Genomic DNA, 14,493 nt, shown 5'->3' on the forward strand with positions numbered 1-14,493 from the left:
GTGATATTCTAGCTCTTGATACCAGAGGAGTAGCATGTTACTCTGGAATCATACCTGCAACCACAGATTCACTGTCTGCTCTTTTAAGTAAAATCTCCTTCAACTGTTGTTCGTTTGACTCTGCTCCTCCCTCTTTTCACAGTTGAGCTACTTTTGGTGTCATGGTCTTGTGCCTGGCTGCACTCTTCTGGAGAAGAGTTTTCCCATCACTTTCTGGTAAGAGCAAAGATCTTCGGAGGTCTCTTGAGCTAAATGCCTAGTCTCTTTATTTTAACGTGCCAATCACCATTTCCTTCTCTGACTACACTGCCTTGAAGTGCTGATTATCATCTCCGACATACTCTATTTCTGAAAAACTCGGACCATAATGGCATCAGCTGTTGCTTAAGTTTCAAAATTAAGAACTCAGACTCGTTCGGTTGATGATACTTCTGCTTATGGTTGTCCATGACACGGGAAGCTTGTTGGAATTGTGCCATGGGGCAGGATGAGCATTCTATTTGTCTGAGGTACCCTGTCATATTCCCTTCTGTTTTACTTAGCTCAATAAGCAGGATCTAGAATTTAAATGGCTTTGCCTCCTGAAAAAAATGAACACGAAATTGGCCGTTCTCAGTCCTTGGCAGCGTATTAGAGTCCTGAAATATTATTTCTAAGATCTGAGCCAATTTTGTTGCTTGCTCGTGATCAAGTATATTACCCATCTGCTCTGCTCTGTTTTACCCAATGTTAAGTCACATCTGAAACTTCCCTTTCATCTATTGCTCACAGTGTTAACTTCACCAAGACTTTGCTCTCTGCCATCCTTTCGTTCAGCAATAAGGGTCAATAGGCTCACATTGCAGAAAATAGTTTTCTTGGAACACAGCCCCTTCCACTGTGGTGGTGGTGGCATCCGTCGGTCTCGAAAGACCATGGATCTGCACCTGGAGTTTCCAGGGCGCAGGCCTGGGCAGGGTTGTATGGGAGACCGGCAGTTGCCCAAGCTGCAGGCCACCGATGTTGTCCAAGGGAAGGGCACTAGGACCCATGCAGCTTGGCACCGGTGACGTCGCAGAGCAATGTGTTGTTAAGTGCACAAACATGTTGCCTCAGCTGAGGCTCGAACCAGTGACCTTCAGGTTACTAGTCTGATGCCTTGCCCACTAGGCCACGTGCCAGCACGCCCCTTCCACTGTATTAATTTATTAATATATTCAGAAGCAAAGAGCATGGAAGGTACCTGCTTTGTTAGAAACAAGAATAAATTACACAATGATAATTGCCTGCCAAGTGATAATGGGCAAGTCATAATTAGGAAGGAAATTGCTGAAATGGTAAACCACTAAGAGTGAAATGGAGAAATTCAGACTGACAGGAAGGAACGGTTAACTGCAAGTATGAATTATAAGTTGTTAACATCACAAGATTGTTTACGACAACAGTTGTGGAAATGCAAGATAAATAACACCTGGGTTGGTTATGATGGTATTCCCATGCCTTTCCTGCCTTTGTCCTTGTAGCTGTTAGAGGATGTCTGTTTGGAAGGTGTTATCCGAGGAGTCTCCGTGCGCTACTGCAGTGCATCCTGTAGATGGTACCCACTACCATTACTGTGTCGGTGGTGGGGTGAAGGAATGGTTGTGGATGAGGTGCCTGTCAAATGGACTGCTATGCCTTGTATTGTGTTAAGCATCTTGAGTGTTACTGAAGTTGCACAAATTCAGGGAAGTGGAGAGTACCCCATCACGCTATCAATTTGAGCCTTGTAAATGGTGGACAGTCTTGTGGGCGTAAGGAAGCGAGTTACTTGCTGCCGAATTCCTCACCCCTGACCTGATCCTGGTGTCACATTGTGTCTACAGCTACCCCTGTCCAGTTTCTGATCAATGGTAACCCCCCCCCCCCCCCCCAGATATTGATAGTGGGGTACTTGGTGATAATAATGCTGTTGAATGTCATGGAGTGAGAGCTGAATTTTCTCTAGTCAGAAATCACTGCCTGTCAAATGTGTAGCTGGAATGTATTTGCCATTTATCAGCCCACGCCTGGCTATTGCTGTTTCATTAGCTCAGGAGTCATTAACAGTGCTGAATGTTGTTCATTTATGAGCGGACATCGTTACTTCTGACCTCTTGGCAGCAGTGTCTACCGGAAAATATGAAAGTTGCTCAGATATATCCTGTCCATTTAAAAAAAAGACAAATTCAGCTCAACTATTGATTACCTATTGAATGTATTCTCAGCAAGGTGATGGAAGGTGTTGTGATAATTCTGACAAGTGATACCTAAATTGGTAAATTAGTTTATTACTGTCCCATGTTCCACTGTACACTGAAAAACATACCTTGCATGCCATTCATGCTGATCAATACTTGTTTTTCAATTTGCATGTGACAATAAAAATCAATTTATCACTTGATGGAACAGTCACAACCTATTCATCAATGCCTGTTTTAGGTTTTGTCAGGTCCGTTTGGTTCCAGACCTCTTCAGAGCTTTGGTCTAAACATTGACTGAAAAATTTAATTCTGGATGTGAAATGGGATTGACTGCCCCGTACATTAGGGCATTTTTCACCTACATGGCACAGCGTGCTCTGTAAAACTGAAGTCATTGACTATCAGAGAGAGACAGTCCAATGGCTGGAGTCATCTCTCACACAAAGAACAGTGGTTGTGATTGTCTGTCGTTAACCATCCCACTCCCAAACAGCACCAATGGAGTTCCGCAGGGCACCGTCTGAGGCTCAACAATCTTCAACTGCTTCCTCATTGTTCTTCCTTCCATCATAGGTTTAAAATGGATCTACAGAGCTTTTACTTTACAGAATATCTCAGAAAATGAGGCAGCCCTTGCCTGAATAAAGTAATACCTGGACGACCTTCAGGCTGAGCTGTTTGAGCGCTAAATAATCCTGGACAAATGATGATCTCCTGCAAGTGAGAATCTAACCACCTACCCTTATATTCAAAGGTATCACCATAACTGAGTCCCTGACCATCAATGTGGACTAACCAAATCCTTTTCTAATGCAAAAATCTCAAGTTATAAATGAATGTAGTTGTAGTGGGATTTTTAGAAGATTAATGTTAGAAACTAATTTTAGTTCCTCACTAATCAACTAGTGTTGAGTAAACTGAAGGTTCAAACTGACTGAAATGAAGTAGATTGACTTTTTCGTCTCTTGTTCTCTTTCATTGCCATGTTGGATCAGGACCCTGGCTTCAAATTCACTTTAACCGTAGGATAAATGCAAGTTCAAAGTATGTACTGTATACATCACCATGATTCATTTTCTTGTAATCATTCCCAGTGGAACAGAGAAATACAATCGAGCCAATGGAAAAACTTCACACAAACCAAAACTGACAAACGATCAATGTACAACAAGAAGGCAAACTACAAATAAAATCAATAATACTGATAACATGAGTTGTAGAGTCCTTGAAAGTGGGTCAATAGATTGTGGAATCAGTCCAAAGGTGAATGACAGTATCCATGCTGGTTCAGCAGACTGATGTTTGAAGGGTAATAACTGTTGCCTAAACTGGTGTGGGATCTACTTTAATGAGAATTGAACTAACAGCACACCTATAGAAGTGTATCAAGACAACCTTGTGGAGTGTTAGAAAAAAGTTAATGTATGTGAAAGTTTGTTAAATTTTGAATCAAAGTTATTGATGTAAATTACAAACAGTGGAGATTGCAATACTGAATGGCAACTGACTCTTTCTGTAAATCCCCGATCTATCATTCATTACATTTTTATAGATCATTTCCTTCCAGAGATTTCTTCCGTTCTGACAAAAGAGGCATTTGTTTCTAAACCTGGTGCACTCTATTTATTGGAGCACAAATCTAATCTAATTTGAATAGTTACATCCAACTTTGTTAAACCCTGAATGAAAAGGAGTATTATTTCACTTAAAGTAAAAGAATATTCTTTATTGTTTATGAGTTAAGTAGGTAAGTGATTTGTTATGTTCAGATCCATCTGAATCATGTCAAATCTTTTACACAAACCTGTTGCGAATTAAATGGATTATACAGTGGGAAATGTTGCAGAGATTTTTCCAAGTCAAATCATGTCTTTGGATGTCTTGTCATGTATTGAAGCACTGTTGTATTAAATATTTATTTGAAGGGTCAGATCTCCAATTTCGATCTGCCTTGTTAATCAGTGACTGTTCAGGTGCTTCAATATGTAATATTTTGTAATGTTTCTCTGAAATGGCATAGTCAAAATGTTCATTCTGATGTTATTTTTCAATACTTGGATATCATGTACCATGGACACGAGAATGCGTGCCACTCCTGGTCATCGGTGTTACAGCAGTTGAAGCACCATTACATTCCCTTGTGGGTCAGGAAGCTGTACATGGTGTTTATCAGCTTTAATCTCTCACTTGCAGCAAGTGAATTGTCTGTTTTCCAGAGGTAAAATTAATATATCAGTATTGATTTATTGTTTCTAGGTTGAGGGTAAGGCCATCTTAATCACAGGATGTGATAAAGGATTTGGTTTTGCTTTGGCAGAGCATCTACATGCCAAGGGGTTTTCTGTTTTTGCTGCCTGCCTCTTAAAGGTGAGTGTGTGACACCTTCTGTGGATCTGGAATTGAATCTGCTTTGTATATTTTCTGATCATCTTTTTGCTCAATTCAGAATTATGTGGTTACGGAAAAATAAGACCCCTGTGATTTGGAAAGGTTTGAAAATTTTGAGCATTTAGATCAGAATTGTTAATAAATTTCTAGTTGGATTTTCTCATTAATCAATGTGTCTTGTGAATATTAATAACATCTAGTTGGCAGGCAGGGGATTCTTGCAGTTGACCAGACTTACAACCTGGTTGCATGATGAGATTTAATAATAGTGTGATGTACTCACTAATGTTATTCACAATCTCTTTACAATTCCATACTGAAACATAAATCAATTGGAAATGTTAAAGTTAGAAATATTAGAAAATGGAAGATTACATATTTCACTATTATAAAATTGAAAACCAGAAGTGCCCGTGGCTGAATTCTTAACAATGAGTTTTTATATTTCAACTTTGCCTAAATTATTCTTCCAGGAACACAGAGAACCTTAGCAGCAAATCTTATGCCTCTATTATTTCTAATACTAACACAATTCTTGAACTTTATTAAACTCTGGCATCCATTACCTAAAGTCTGGCATGGCCAACTGATTCTTTTACAATCTGACTGTAGTATTTCATAGCTCTGGGTTCAAGAGCAAGACTTTACGGTGCTGTTTTTTATCCTTTCAGGTCTTCAACTGCACAAAATTAAAGCCTTTGCACATTTAAACACTTGAGTACACGTTTTTCAGGTTTCCCACAAAACAATTGGTTGCACTCCTGCTTGAAATGGTTATAAGTATTACTGAATGGAATTTAAAGTGACTGAGTCACTTATTAAAGGAATGTATCATGTCTGCAAATTTACTTTTTGACTGTTGACTCTGGACATTTAGCCTTGAAATTTCATTTTTTATTGTTAAGGGGCAATTCAGGAACTGCTGATTAAAAAGGGATGGAAGTTCACCTCTTTTGCCCACTACCTTCTTACAGTTATGAGATATATTGATCATTGAATTTGAATTGTTGATCAATTTCTATTGAGTTGTTTGTATGAATCCCAGAATTTCCACAATGAGAATTCCAGTAGTAGACAGATCTGACAGTAAGTTCAAAATCCACTTCCCACATCAAATTGGTCAGAATGTTATTTTATGAGGGTGATAGTCATGTTTTTATAGTTTTTGTAATTGTGCAAAAGATTAAATGAAATTATAATTAAGATTAAAGCTGTGAAAGAGTCAGAATTTATAAAATTTCAGTATTGAAAATGAAGTTTCTAGAGATTTATTTAAATTGGTAGGCTTATTTGAAATTAAAAGCAGGTCCTTGTATTACTTTAGTTGGAAGATACATTTTAAAGACACAGAAAGAGCAAGGAAATCTAATGTCAGTGGTAGAAAAGTGGTAACTATATTCATATCTGATGATTAGAAGGCCCAGGGAATGGATTTTTTTCAGAAGTGTAGGTTGGAAAAATCATATTGATGTTTAGTAAAATGTAAAAGAGAGGAACAGGGTTTGTAATTTTCAAAGGCAAACTTTTAGTGTTTTGCTCAGCTGAGCAGTATTTGCAATGAATACAGATGGAACTTAAAAACTTAAAAGTTCAAAGTAAAATTTATTATCAGAGTGAAGTAAAGGGAATTATGAGGCTATCAGGCAGGAAGTTGGAAACTTAAATTAGGAAGAGATGTTCTCAAGGAAAAGTATGGAAGAAAGATGGCAAATGTTCAGGGGATATTTGTGTGGAGTTCTGTATAGGTACTTTCCAATGAGATAGGGAAGTTATGGTAGGGTACAGGAACCGTGGTGTACAAAGGCTGTAATAAATCTAGTCAAGAAGAAAAGAAAAGCTTACAAAAGGTTCAGAGATCTAGATAAAGTTAGAGATCTAGAAGATTATAAGGCTAACAGGAAGGAGCTTAAAAAGGAAATTAGGAGAGCCAGAAGGGGCCATGAGAAGGCCTTGGCAGGCAGGGTTAAGGAAAATCCCAAGGCATTCTGCAAGTATGTTAAGAGCAAGAGGATAAGACATGAAAGAATAGGACCTATCAAGTGTGACAGTGGGAAAGTATGTATGGAACCATAGAAAATAGCAGAGGTACTTAATGAATGCTTTACTTCAATATTCACTATGGAAAAGGATCTTGGTGATTGTAGTGATGACTTGTAGTGGACTGAAAAGCTTGAGCATGTAGATGTTAAGAAAGAGGGTGTGCTGGAGCTTTTGGAAAGCATCAAGTTGAATAATTTACTAGGACCAGATGAGATGTACCCCAGGCTACTGTGGGAGGTGAGGGAGGAGATTGCTGAGCCTCTGATGATGATCTTTTCATCATCAGTGGAGACGGGAGAGGTTCCAGAGGATTGGAGGGTTGCAGATGTTGTTCCTTTATTCAACAAAGGGAGTAGAGATAGCCCAGGAAATTATAGACCAGTGAGTCTCACTTCAGTGGTTGGTAAGTTGATGGAGAAGATCCTGAGAGGCAGGATTTATGAAACATTTGGAGAGGCATAATGTGATTAGGAATAGTCAGCATGGCTTTGTCAAGGGCAGGTCGTGCCTTATGAGCCTCATTGAATATTTTGAGGATGTGACTAAACACGTTGATGAAGGAAGAGCAGTAGATGTAGTGTATATGGATTTCAGCAAGGCATTTGATAAGGTACCCCATGCAAGGCTTATTGAGAAAGTAAGGAGGTATGGGATCCAAGAGGACATTGCTTTGTGGATCCAGAACTGGCTTGCCCACAGAAGGCAAAGAGTGGTTGTAGACGGGACATATTCTGTATGGAGGTTGGTGACCAGTGGTGTGCCTCAGGGATCTGTTCTGGGATCCTTACTCTTTGTGATTTTTATAAATGACCTGGATGAGGAAGTGGAGGGATGGGTTAGTAAGTTTGCTGACAACACAAAGGTTGGAGGTGTTGTCGATAGTGTGGAGGACTGTCAGGGGTTACAACAAGACATTGATAAGATGCAAAACTGGGCTGAGAAGTGGCAGATGGAGTTCAACCCAGATAAGTGTGAGGTGGTTCATTTTGGTAGGTCAAATATGATGGCAGAATATTGTATTAATGGTAAGACTCTTGGTAGTGTGGAGGATCAGAGGGATCTTGGGGTCCGAGTCCATAGGACACTCAAAGCTGCTGCACAGGTTCATTTTGTGGTTAAGGAGGCATATGGTGCATTGGCCTTCATCAATCGTGGAATTGAATTTAGGAGCTGAGAGGTAATGTTGCAGCTATATAGGACCCTGGTCAGACCCCACTTGGAGTGCTGTGCTCAGTTCTGAAGGCCTCACTACAGGAAGGATGTGAAAGCCATAGTAAGGGTGGAGAGGAGATTTACAAGGATGTTGCCTGGATTGGGGAATATGCCTTATGAAAACAGGTTGAGTGAACTCAGCCTTTTCTCCTTGGAGCGATGGAGGATGAGAGGTGACCTGATAGAGGTGTATAAGATGATGAGAGGCATTGATCGTGTGGATAGTCAGAGGCTTTTTCCCAGGGCTGAAATGGTTGTCAGAAGAGGACACAGGTTTAAGGTGCTGGGGAGTAAGTACAGAGGAGATGTCAGGGGTAGGTTTTTTACGCAGAGAGTGGTGAGTGCATGGAATGGGCTGCCGGCAACGGTGGTGGAGGTGGATACGATAGGGTCTTTTGAGAGACTTTCGGATAGGTACATTGAGCTTAGTAAAATAGAGGGCTATGGGTAAGCCTAGTAGTTTCTAAGGTATGGACAAGTTTGGCACAACTTTGTGAGCCAAAGGGCTTGTATAGTGCTGTAGGTTTTCTATGTTTTTACGTACATGTCACCACATGCAGCCCCAAGATTCTTTTTCCTGTGAGAATACTTTGCAAATCTACGGAACAATAACCGTAAGTAGAATCAATGAACACCAAACTGTGCACATGCAAATATAAATAAATAGCAATAAATAACAAGATAAAGAGCCCTAAATTTGAGATAATCGGTGTGGGAACCACAGAAATAGAATGAGTGTAATTATCTTCTTTTGTTCAAGAGCCTGATGGTTGAGGGGTAGTAACTGTTCTTGAACCTGGTGGTGTCACATATCACATTCCACTGCTGTGCTGGTCCATGTTGGGTAATTCAGGATAATGGTTAGTGCAATACTATACAGCACCAGCAGTTAGGATTCAATTCCTGCTGCTCTCTGTAAGGAGTTTGGACCATATAGATTTCCTCTAGGTGCTCTGAGTTCCTCCCACATTCCAAAGACGCAAGGGTTAGTACTGTAATTGTGGGCATGCCATGTCGACACTGGAAGTGTGGCAACACTTACAGGCTGCTCTCAGCACATTCTTCGTCTGTGTCAGTCGTTGGCACAAACAACAAATCTCACTGTATGTTTCAATGTACCTGTGACAAATAAAGCCAGTGTCTTTATCTCTCTCTTTATGTGGAATCATTCTGTTTAATGCTGCTCCACTGGGGACAAATGGTCTTAATTTAGACGTGGTTTTTAAAAATGTGGTGTAATTGTATTTTTCTTTGGAAGGATAAAAACGGCGAAGGTGCTCGAATGCTTGAGAAGAAGAAATGTGAGCGTCTAAAGGTTCTTCAAATGAACATTTGCTCAGATGAGGAAGTGCTACAGGCGGAGGAATTTGTAAGGAGACATTTGAGGGATCCGGAGAAGGGTATGCTCTGGGTTCTACATTGGACTGTGTTATATCAGCCGGATAATTTAACAAAATGTCCTTGAGGTTACTCTGTTCGTTAACATAAAACAGTACTTAATTTTCAAAACTGATAAAAAAAAAACTGGAAATAGAATAAAAAAGAGAAAATCTGGAAATACTTGTCAGGTAGCTACCATGAGGAAGAAATAGAGCTAACATTTGGGTTGATAATCTTGCATTAGAATCCTGATGAAATATCAGCAATCTGAAATCTTTATGTTAACCTTGCTTCTACACAGATGCTGCCTTACTTGTTGGGCATTTCCAGTGTGTTCTGTTTTAACTTGAGACACTATTGATCGGGATAGTGAAATGCTGATATGCCATAGTAAAAATGATTAGTGTGGAGATGAAGGGGCCATTTTTCTTAAGTTTCTTCAAAGTTCAAAGTGAATTTTATTATCAGATTGCATAAGTTTCACTACATACAACCCTGAGATTCCTTTTCTTGTCACCACACTCAAAAAATCTATATAATAATAACCATAACCAAATCAATGAAACACTGCCCAACTAGAGTGTTCACCCAAAGTGCAGAAGACAACAAACTGTGCAAATACAAAAAGAATAAATAATAATAATAATAATAATAATAATAATAAATAAGCAATATGTATCATGAACATGAGATGGAGTCCTTGTGAGTGAGTCCTCTGGCTGGGGGAAATTTTCAATGATAGGGCAAGTGAAGTTATACCCTTTGGTTCAAGAGCCTGATGGTTGAGGGGTGGTAACTCTTCCTGAACCTGGTGGTGTGAGTCGTGAGGCTCACCCTGCTCTTCCTGATAGCAGCAGCGGAAAAGATCATGTCTCAGATGGTGGCAGTGAGGGGTCTCTGATGATAGATGGTACTTTCCTGTGACAGCATTTCACGTAGATGTGCGGAAAGGTTTGGAGAACTTTACCCGTGATGGATGAGGGCCATATCCACTACTTTTTTGTAGGATTTTCTGTTCTTCACCCTACTTTTGAACTTTCTGTATTGCAGATGAAATTGATCTGTGATAACCAGATTTTATTGGACAGTTTTGAATATTTTTTCAGAATATGCAGTAATCTGTGATATCTAGAAAAGCATTCACTCTGCATGTGGTTTTACTGTGAACCACAAAAGTCATGAGTAGCCTGACAGTGCAGTTAAATGATAGATGACATATGCAAGTATCAGTAACAGCAGTTACTTTTTGTTACCACCAATGTGCATCAAAAGTAGTGCTTTTCTCAAAAAAAACAAATGCAATTAAGTGAATCCTGATAGATTACCTCTACATTTTTCATTGCAGATGCCTTTTGATATTAGCTGAACAAAGTTGCTAATTTATTTTAACATCATTAGTGGTTTTGTAATGTGTACTTGCCCTTGGTTAGGTTTAACTGAATATAGTTTGTGTAGGACTTTTTGTAATCAAAAGCATCAGAAATTAATCTTATAATTTCATTAGTTGGATTTCATCCAAGTTCTAAATGTGATAAGATTGCAACAAGTTAATATAATTTGTACTGGGGCACGTTCATGTTTAGTTTTTAAACCAAACGTATCAAGAAAAGAAACCTTAGGTTTATTTTGCCTTTCTTTTTATTTAAATAAGAAAAAAGTTGCAACCATGTGAACTAACATCCAGTAGTGCATGGTTTTGTTAACTACAAGCACCTCAGTTTGCTGCTATTCTAAATGGAAGCCAATCTCTAGCCAATTTGACTCTGTGCCATCAAGAAATGACTGAGAGCATTGAATGTTTTTATAGAAATATAGAACACTACAGCACAGTACAGGCCCTTCTGCCCTCCATGTTGTGCTGACCCATATAATCCTTAAAAAAATTACTAAACCCACACTACCCCATAACCCTCCATTTTTCTTTCATCCATGTGTCTGTCCAAGAGGCTCTTAAATACCCCTATTGTTTTAGCCTCCACCACCATCCCTGGCAAATCATTCCAGGCACTCACAACCCTCCTGTGTTTAAAAAAAAAACCAAAAAAAAACTTACCCCTGATGTCTCTCCTAAACTTCCCTCCTTTAATTTTGTACATATGCCCTCTGGTGTTTGCTGTTGGTGCCCTGGGAAACAGGTACTGACTATCCACCCTATCTATGCTTCTCATAATCTTGTAGACCTCTATCAAGTCCCCTCTTATTCTTCTATGCTCCAAAGAGAAAAGTCCCAGCTCTGCTAACCTTGCTTCATATGGCTCGTTCTCCAAACCAGGCAGCATCCTGGTAAATCTCCTCTGCACCCTCTCCATAGCTTCCACATCCTTCCTATAATGAAGTGACCAGAATTGAACACAATACTCTAAGTGCAGTCTCACCAGAGATTTGTAGAGTTGCAACATGACCTCTCTACTCTTGAACTCAATCCCCCTGTTAATGAAGCCTAGCATTCCATAGGCCTTCTTAACTACCCTATCAACCTGTGCAGTGACCTTGAGGGATGTATGGATTTGAACCACAAGGTCCCTTTGTTCACCCACACTCCTAAGTAACTGACCATTAATCCTGTACTCAGTCTTCTGGTTTATCCTTCCAAAATTCATCACCTCACACTTGTCCGGATTGAACTCCATCTGCCATTTTTCTGCCCAACTCTGCAGCCTGTCTATATCCTCTTGTAACCTTCGACCACCTACAGCTCCATCCACAACTCCTCCAATCTTTGTGTCATCCGCAAACTTACCCATCCTTCCGTCTCTACATCCAGGTCATTTATAAAAATCACAAATAGCAGGGGTCCCAGGACAGATCCCTGCGGCACTCCACTAGTCACCGACCTCCAGGCAGAATACTTTCCTTCCACAACTACCCTCTGCTTCCTTCCTTTAAGCTAATTTTTTTATCCAAACAGCCAAGGTTCCACTTATCCCATGCCTCGTGACTTTCTGGATGAGTCTCTCATGAGGGACCTTGTCAAATGCTTTGCTAAAGTCCATGTAGACCACATCCACTGCCCTACCCTCATCAATTTCTTTTGTTACCTCTTCAAAAAACTCAATCAGGCTCGTGAGGCATGATCTTCCCTTCACAAAGCCACGTTGACTATCCATGAGTAGACTGTACTTCTCCAAATGCTCGTAGATCCTATCCTTAAGAATCCTTTCCAGTAGTTTGCATACCACCGACATAAGACTCACCAGTCTATAGTTCCCAGGTTTCTCCCTATTACTTTTTTTAAACAAGGGAACTACATTTGCCATTCTCCAGTCCTCCGGCACTTCCCCTGCAGACAAAGAGGATTCAAAGATCATAGCTAATGCTCCTGCGATCTCTTCTCTCAATTCCCACAACAACCTGGGGTATATCATATCCGGCCCTGGGGATTTATCAATCTTAATGTTTTTAAGAAGATCCAGCATTTCTTTCTTAATCTCCACATTGTCCAGCACATAGACCCACTCTACTTCGACCTCATCCTGATCAAGATCCTTTTCATTTGTGAATACTGAAGCAAAGTATTCATTTAGCACCTCCCCAACTTCCTCTGTCTCCAGGCACATGTTGCCCTCTTTATGCTTTAGCAGTCCCACCTTCTTTCTCGTCATCCTCCTATTCTTCACATATGCATAGAACGCCTTGGGGTTCTCCTTAATCCTACATGCCAAGGCCTTCTCATACCCCTTCGAGCCTTCCTAAGTCCTTTCTTTAGCTCCTTCCTGGCTATCCTATATTTCTCATAAGCCCCTCCTACTTCCTGCTTCTTATATCTAAAATATGCTTCCTTTTTCCTCTTGATGAGTTGCCTCACATGTTTCGTCAGCCACGGTTCCCTTTTCCTACCATATCTTCCTTGCCTCAGTGGGACAAAACTATCCTGAACCCAGCTCAAGTGGTCCCTAAACTTCTCCCACATTACTTCTGTGCTTTCCCCTTTGAACATCTGTTTCCAATTTACTCTCACTAGTTCTTGCCTCATCCCTTCAAAGTTAGCCCTTCCCCAGTTAAGCACTTTACCATTTCATCTGATTTTATCCCTTTCCATAGCTATGCTGAAGCTAAGGGAGTTGTGGTCACTCTCACCAAAATGCTCCCCCACCAAGAGGTCTGTCACCTGACCAGGTTCATTACCCAGAACTAGATCCAGTATAGCCTCTCCTCTTGTCGGCCGGTCCACATACTGTGCCAGGAATCCTTCTTGAACACACCTGACAAATTCAGCACAATCTATCCCCCTTGCACTCAGGAGGTGCCAGTCAATATGAGTGAAGTTGAAATCACCCATAACTACTACCCTGTATTACCTGCACCATTCTAAAATCTGCCTGCTTATCTGCTCCTTGGTGTCCCGAGGGCTATTTGGGGGCCTATAGACTACTCCCAGCACAGTGATTGATCTCTTCTTATTTCTGACTTCCACCCAGACTGACTCCATGGACACTCCTTCTGCAGCGTCCTCCCTTTCTATAGCCGTGATACTATCCCTGACCAGCAATGCCACTCCCCCCCGCCCACTTTTCTACCTCCCATCCTGTTCCTTTTAAAACACCTCAACCCCGGGACCTTCATCATCCAATCCTGCCCTTCCTCCAACCAAGTTTCAGTAATGGCCACAACATCGTAGTTCCACGTACTAATCCATGTTAATCGGTTATGGAACAGTTCTCTTGACTTCAATGAGATTCATCTTGGGTTAATGAATCTCACTGATTTCATCTTCACTGATTTCCTATTTTTCTGTTGCTTTGCTGGAACCTAGTCTTTTTTTGGTTGACATGTGGAGTAGGACAGATAAATGTCCACCATCTATCACAAATTCCAGCATGATGAAGTTTGAAATTAGATTTGAAAGTAATAAGAGGAAGCTCGAAGAACTTTTTGTGAGGAACTCTAATAGGCCCAAGCCTATTGTGTGATATGTGATACTTTTATCAGTCCTATGCTGGTCCTCTTCACAGATCTTCTGCACTTAAAGAGAACTCAAGCCTTTTCTCATTTTTGCTGCCAATTTCAGTCCAGTTGTCACTTTTACATTGTCCATCTCTGACTTCTTTCTGCATCTGTTTCCACCTTGGAGGATAGGGCTAACTGCAAACAGCCAGTATAAGCCCACATACTCTCACAGTGGTCTCGATTATATTTCAGGAGGCCCAAGGGTTTGAAAATGCTGGAAGCTGGAGTAAATGAGTGGGTTAGTCAGCACCAATGGGGGGGGGGGGGGGGAACGCAACAGTCCATGTTTCGAGCAAGGAAGGAGTTCTCTTGTCCTTAATTTCCA

At 40.6% G+C, this 14,493-nt stretch overlaps 1 protein-coding gene across 4 annotated transcripts in view; it reads left to right on the plus strand.

Annotated features, from left to right (window-relative positions):
- Positions 1–14,493, plus strand: part of LOC140725646 (D-beta-hydroxybutyrate dehydrogenase, mitochondrial-like) — a 29,499-nt gene that overhangs the window by 6,669 nt on the left and 8,337 nt on the right. For 2 of the 4 annotated variants that reach the window (XM_073041387.1, XM_073041389.1), the window contains exons 2-3: positions 4,458–4,568; positions 9,100–9,241. In XM_073041387.1, coding sequence (XP_072897488.1) covers positions 4,458–4,568; positions 9,100–9,241 — 253 coding nt within the window. Of the gene's footprint in view, positions 1–3,602; positions 3,624–4,457; positions 4,569–9,099; positions 9,242–14,493 lie in introns of those variants that run through there. The other 2 variants (XM_073041390.1, XM_073041388.1) reach the window with 2 other exon arrangements.

Source organism: Hemitrygon akajei, chromosome 3 (genome assembly GCF_048418815.1).
Source record: "Hemitrygon akajei chromosome 3, sHemAka1.3, whole genome shotgun sequence".
Taxonomy (NCBI): Eukaryota; Metazoa; Chordata; class Chondrichthyes; order Myliobatiformes; family Dasyatidae; genus Hemitrygon; species Hemitrygon akajei.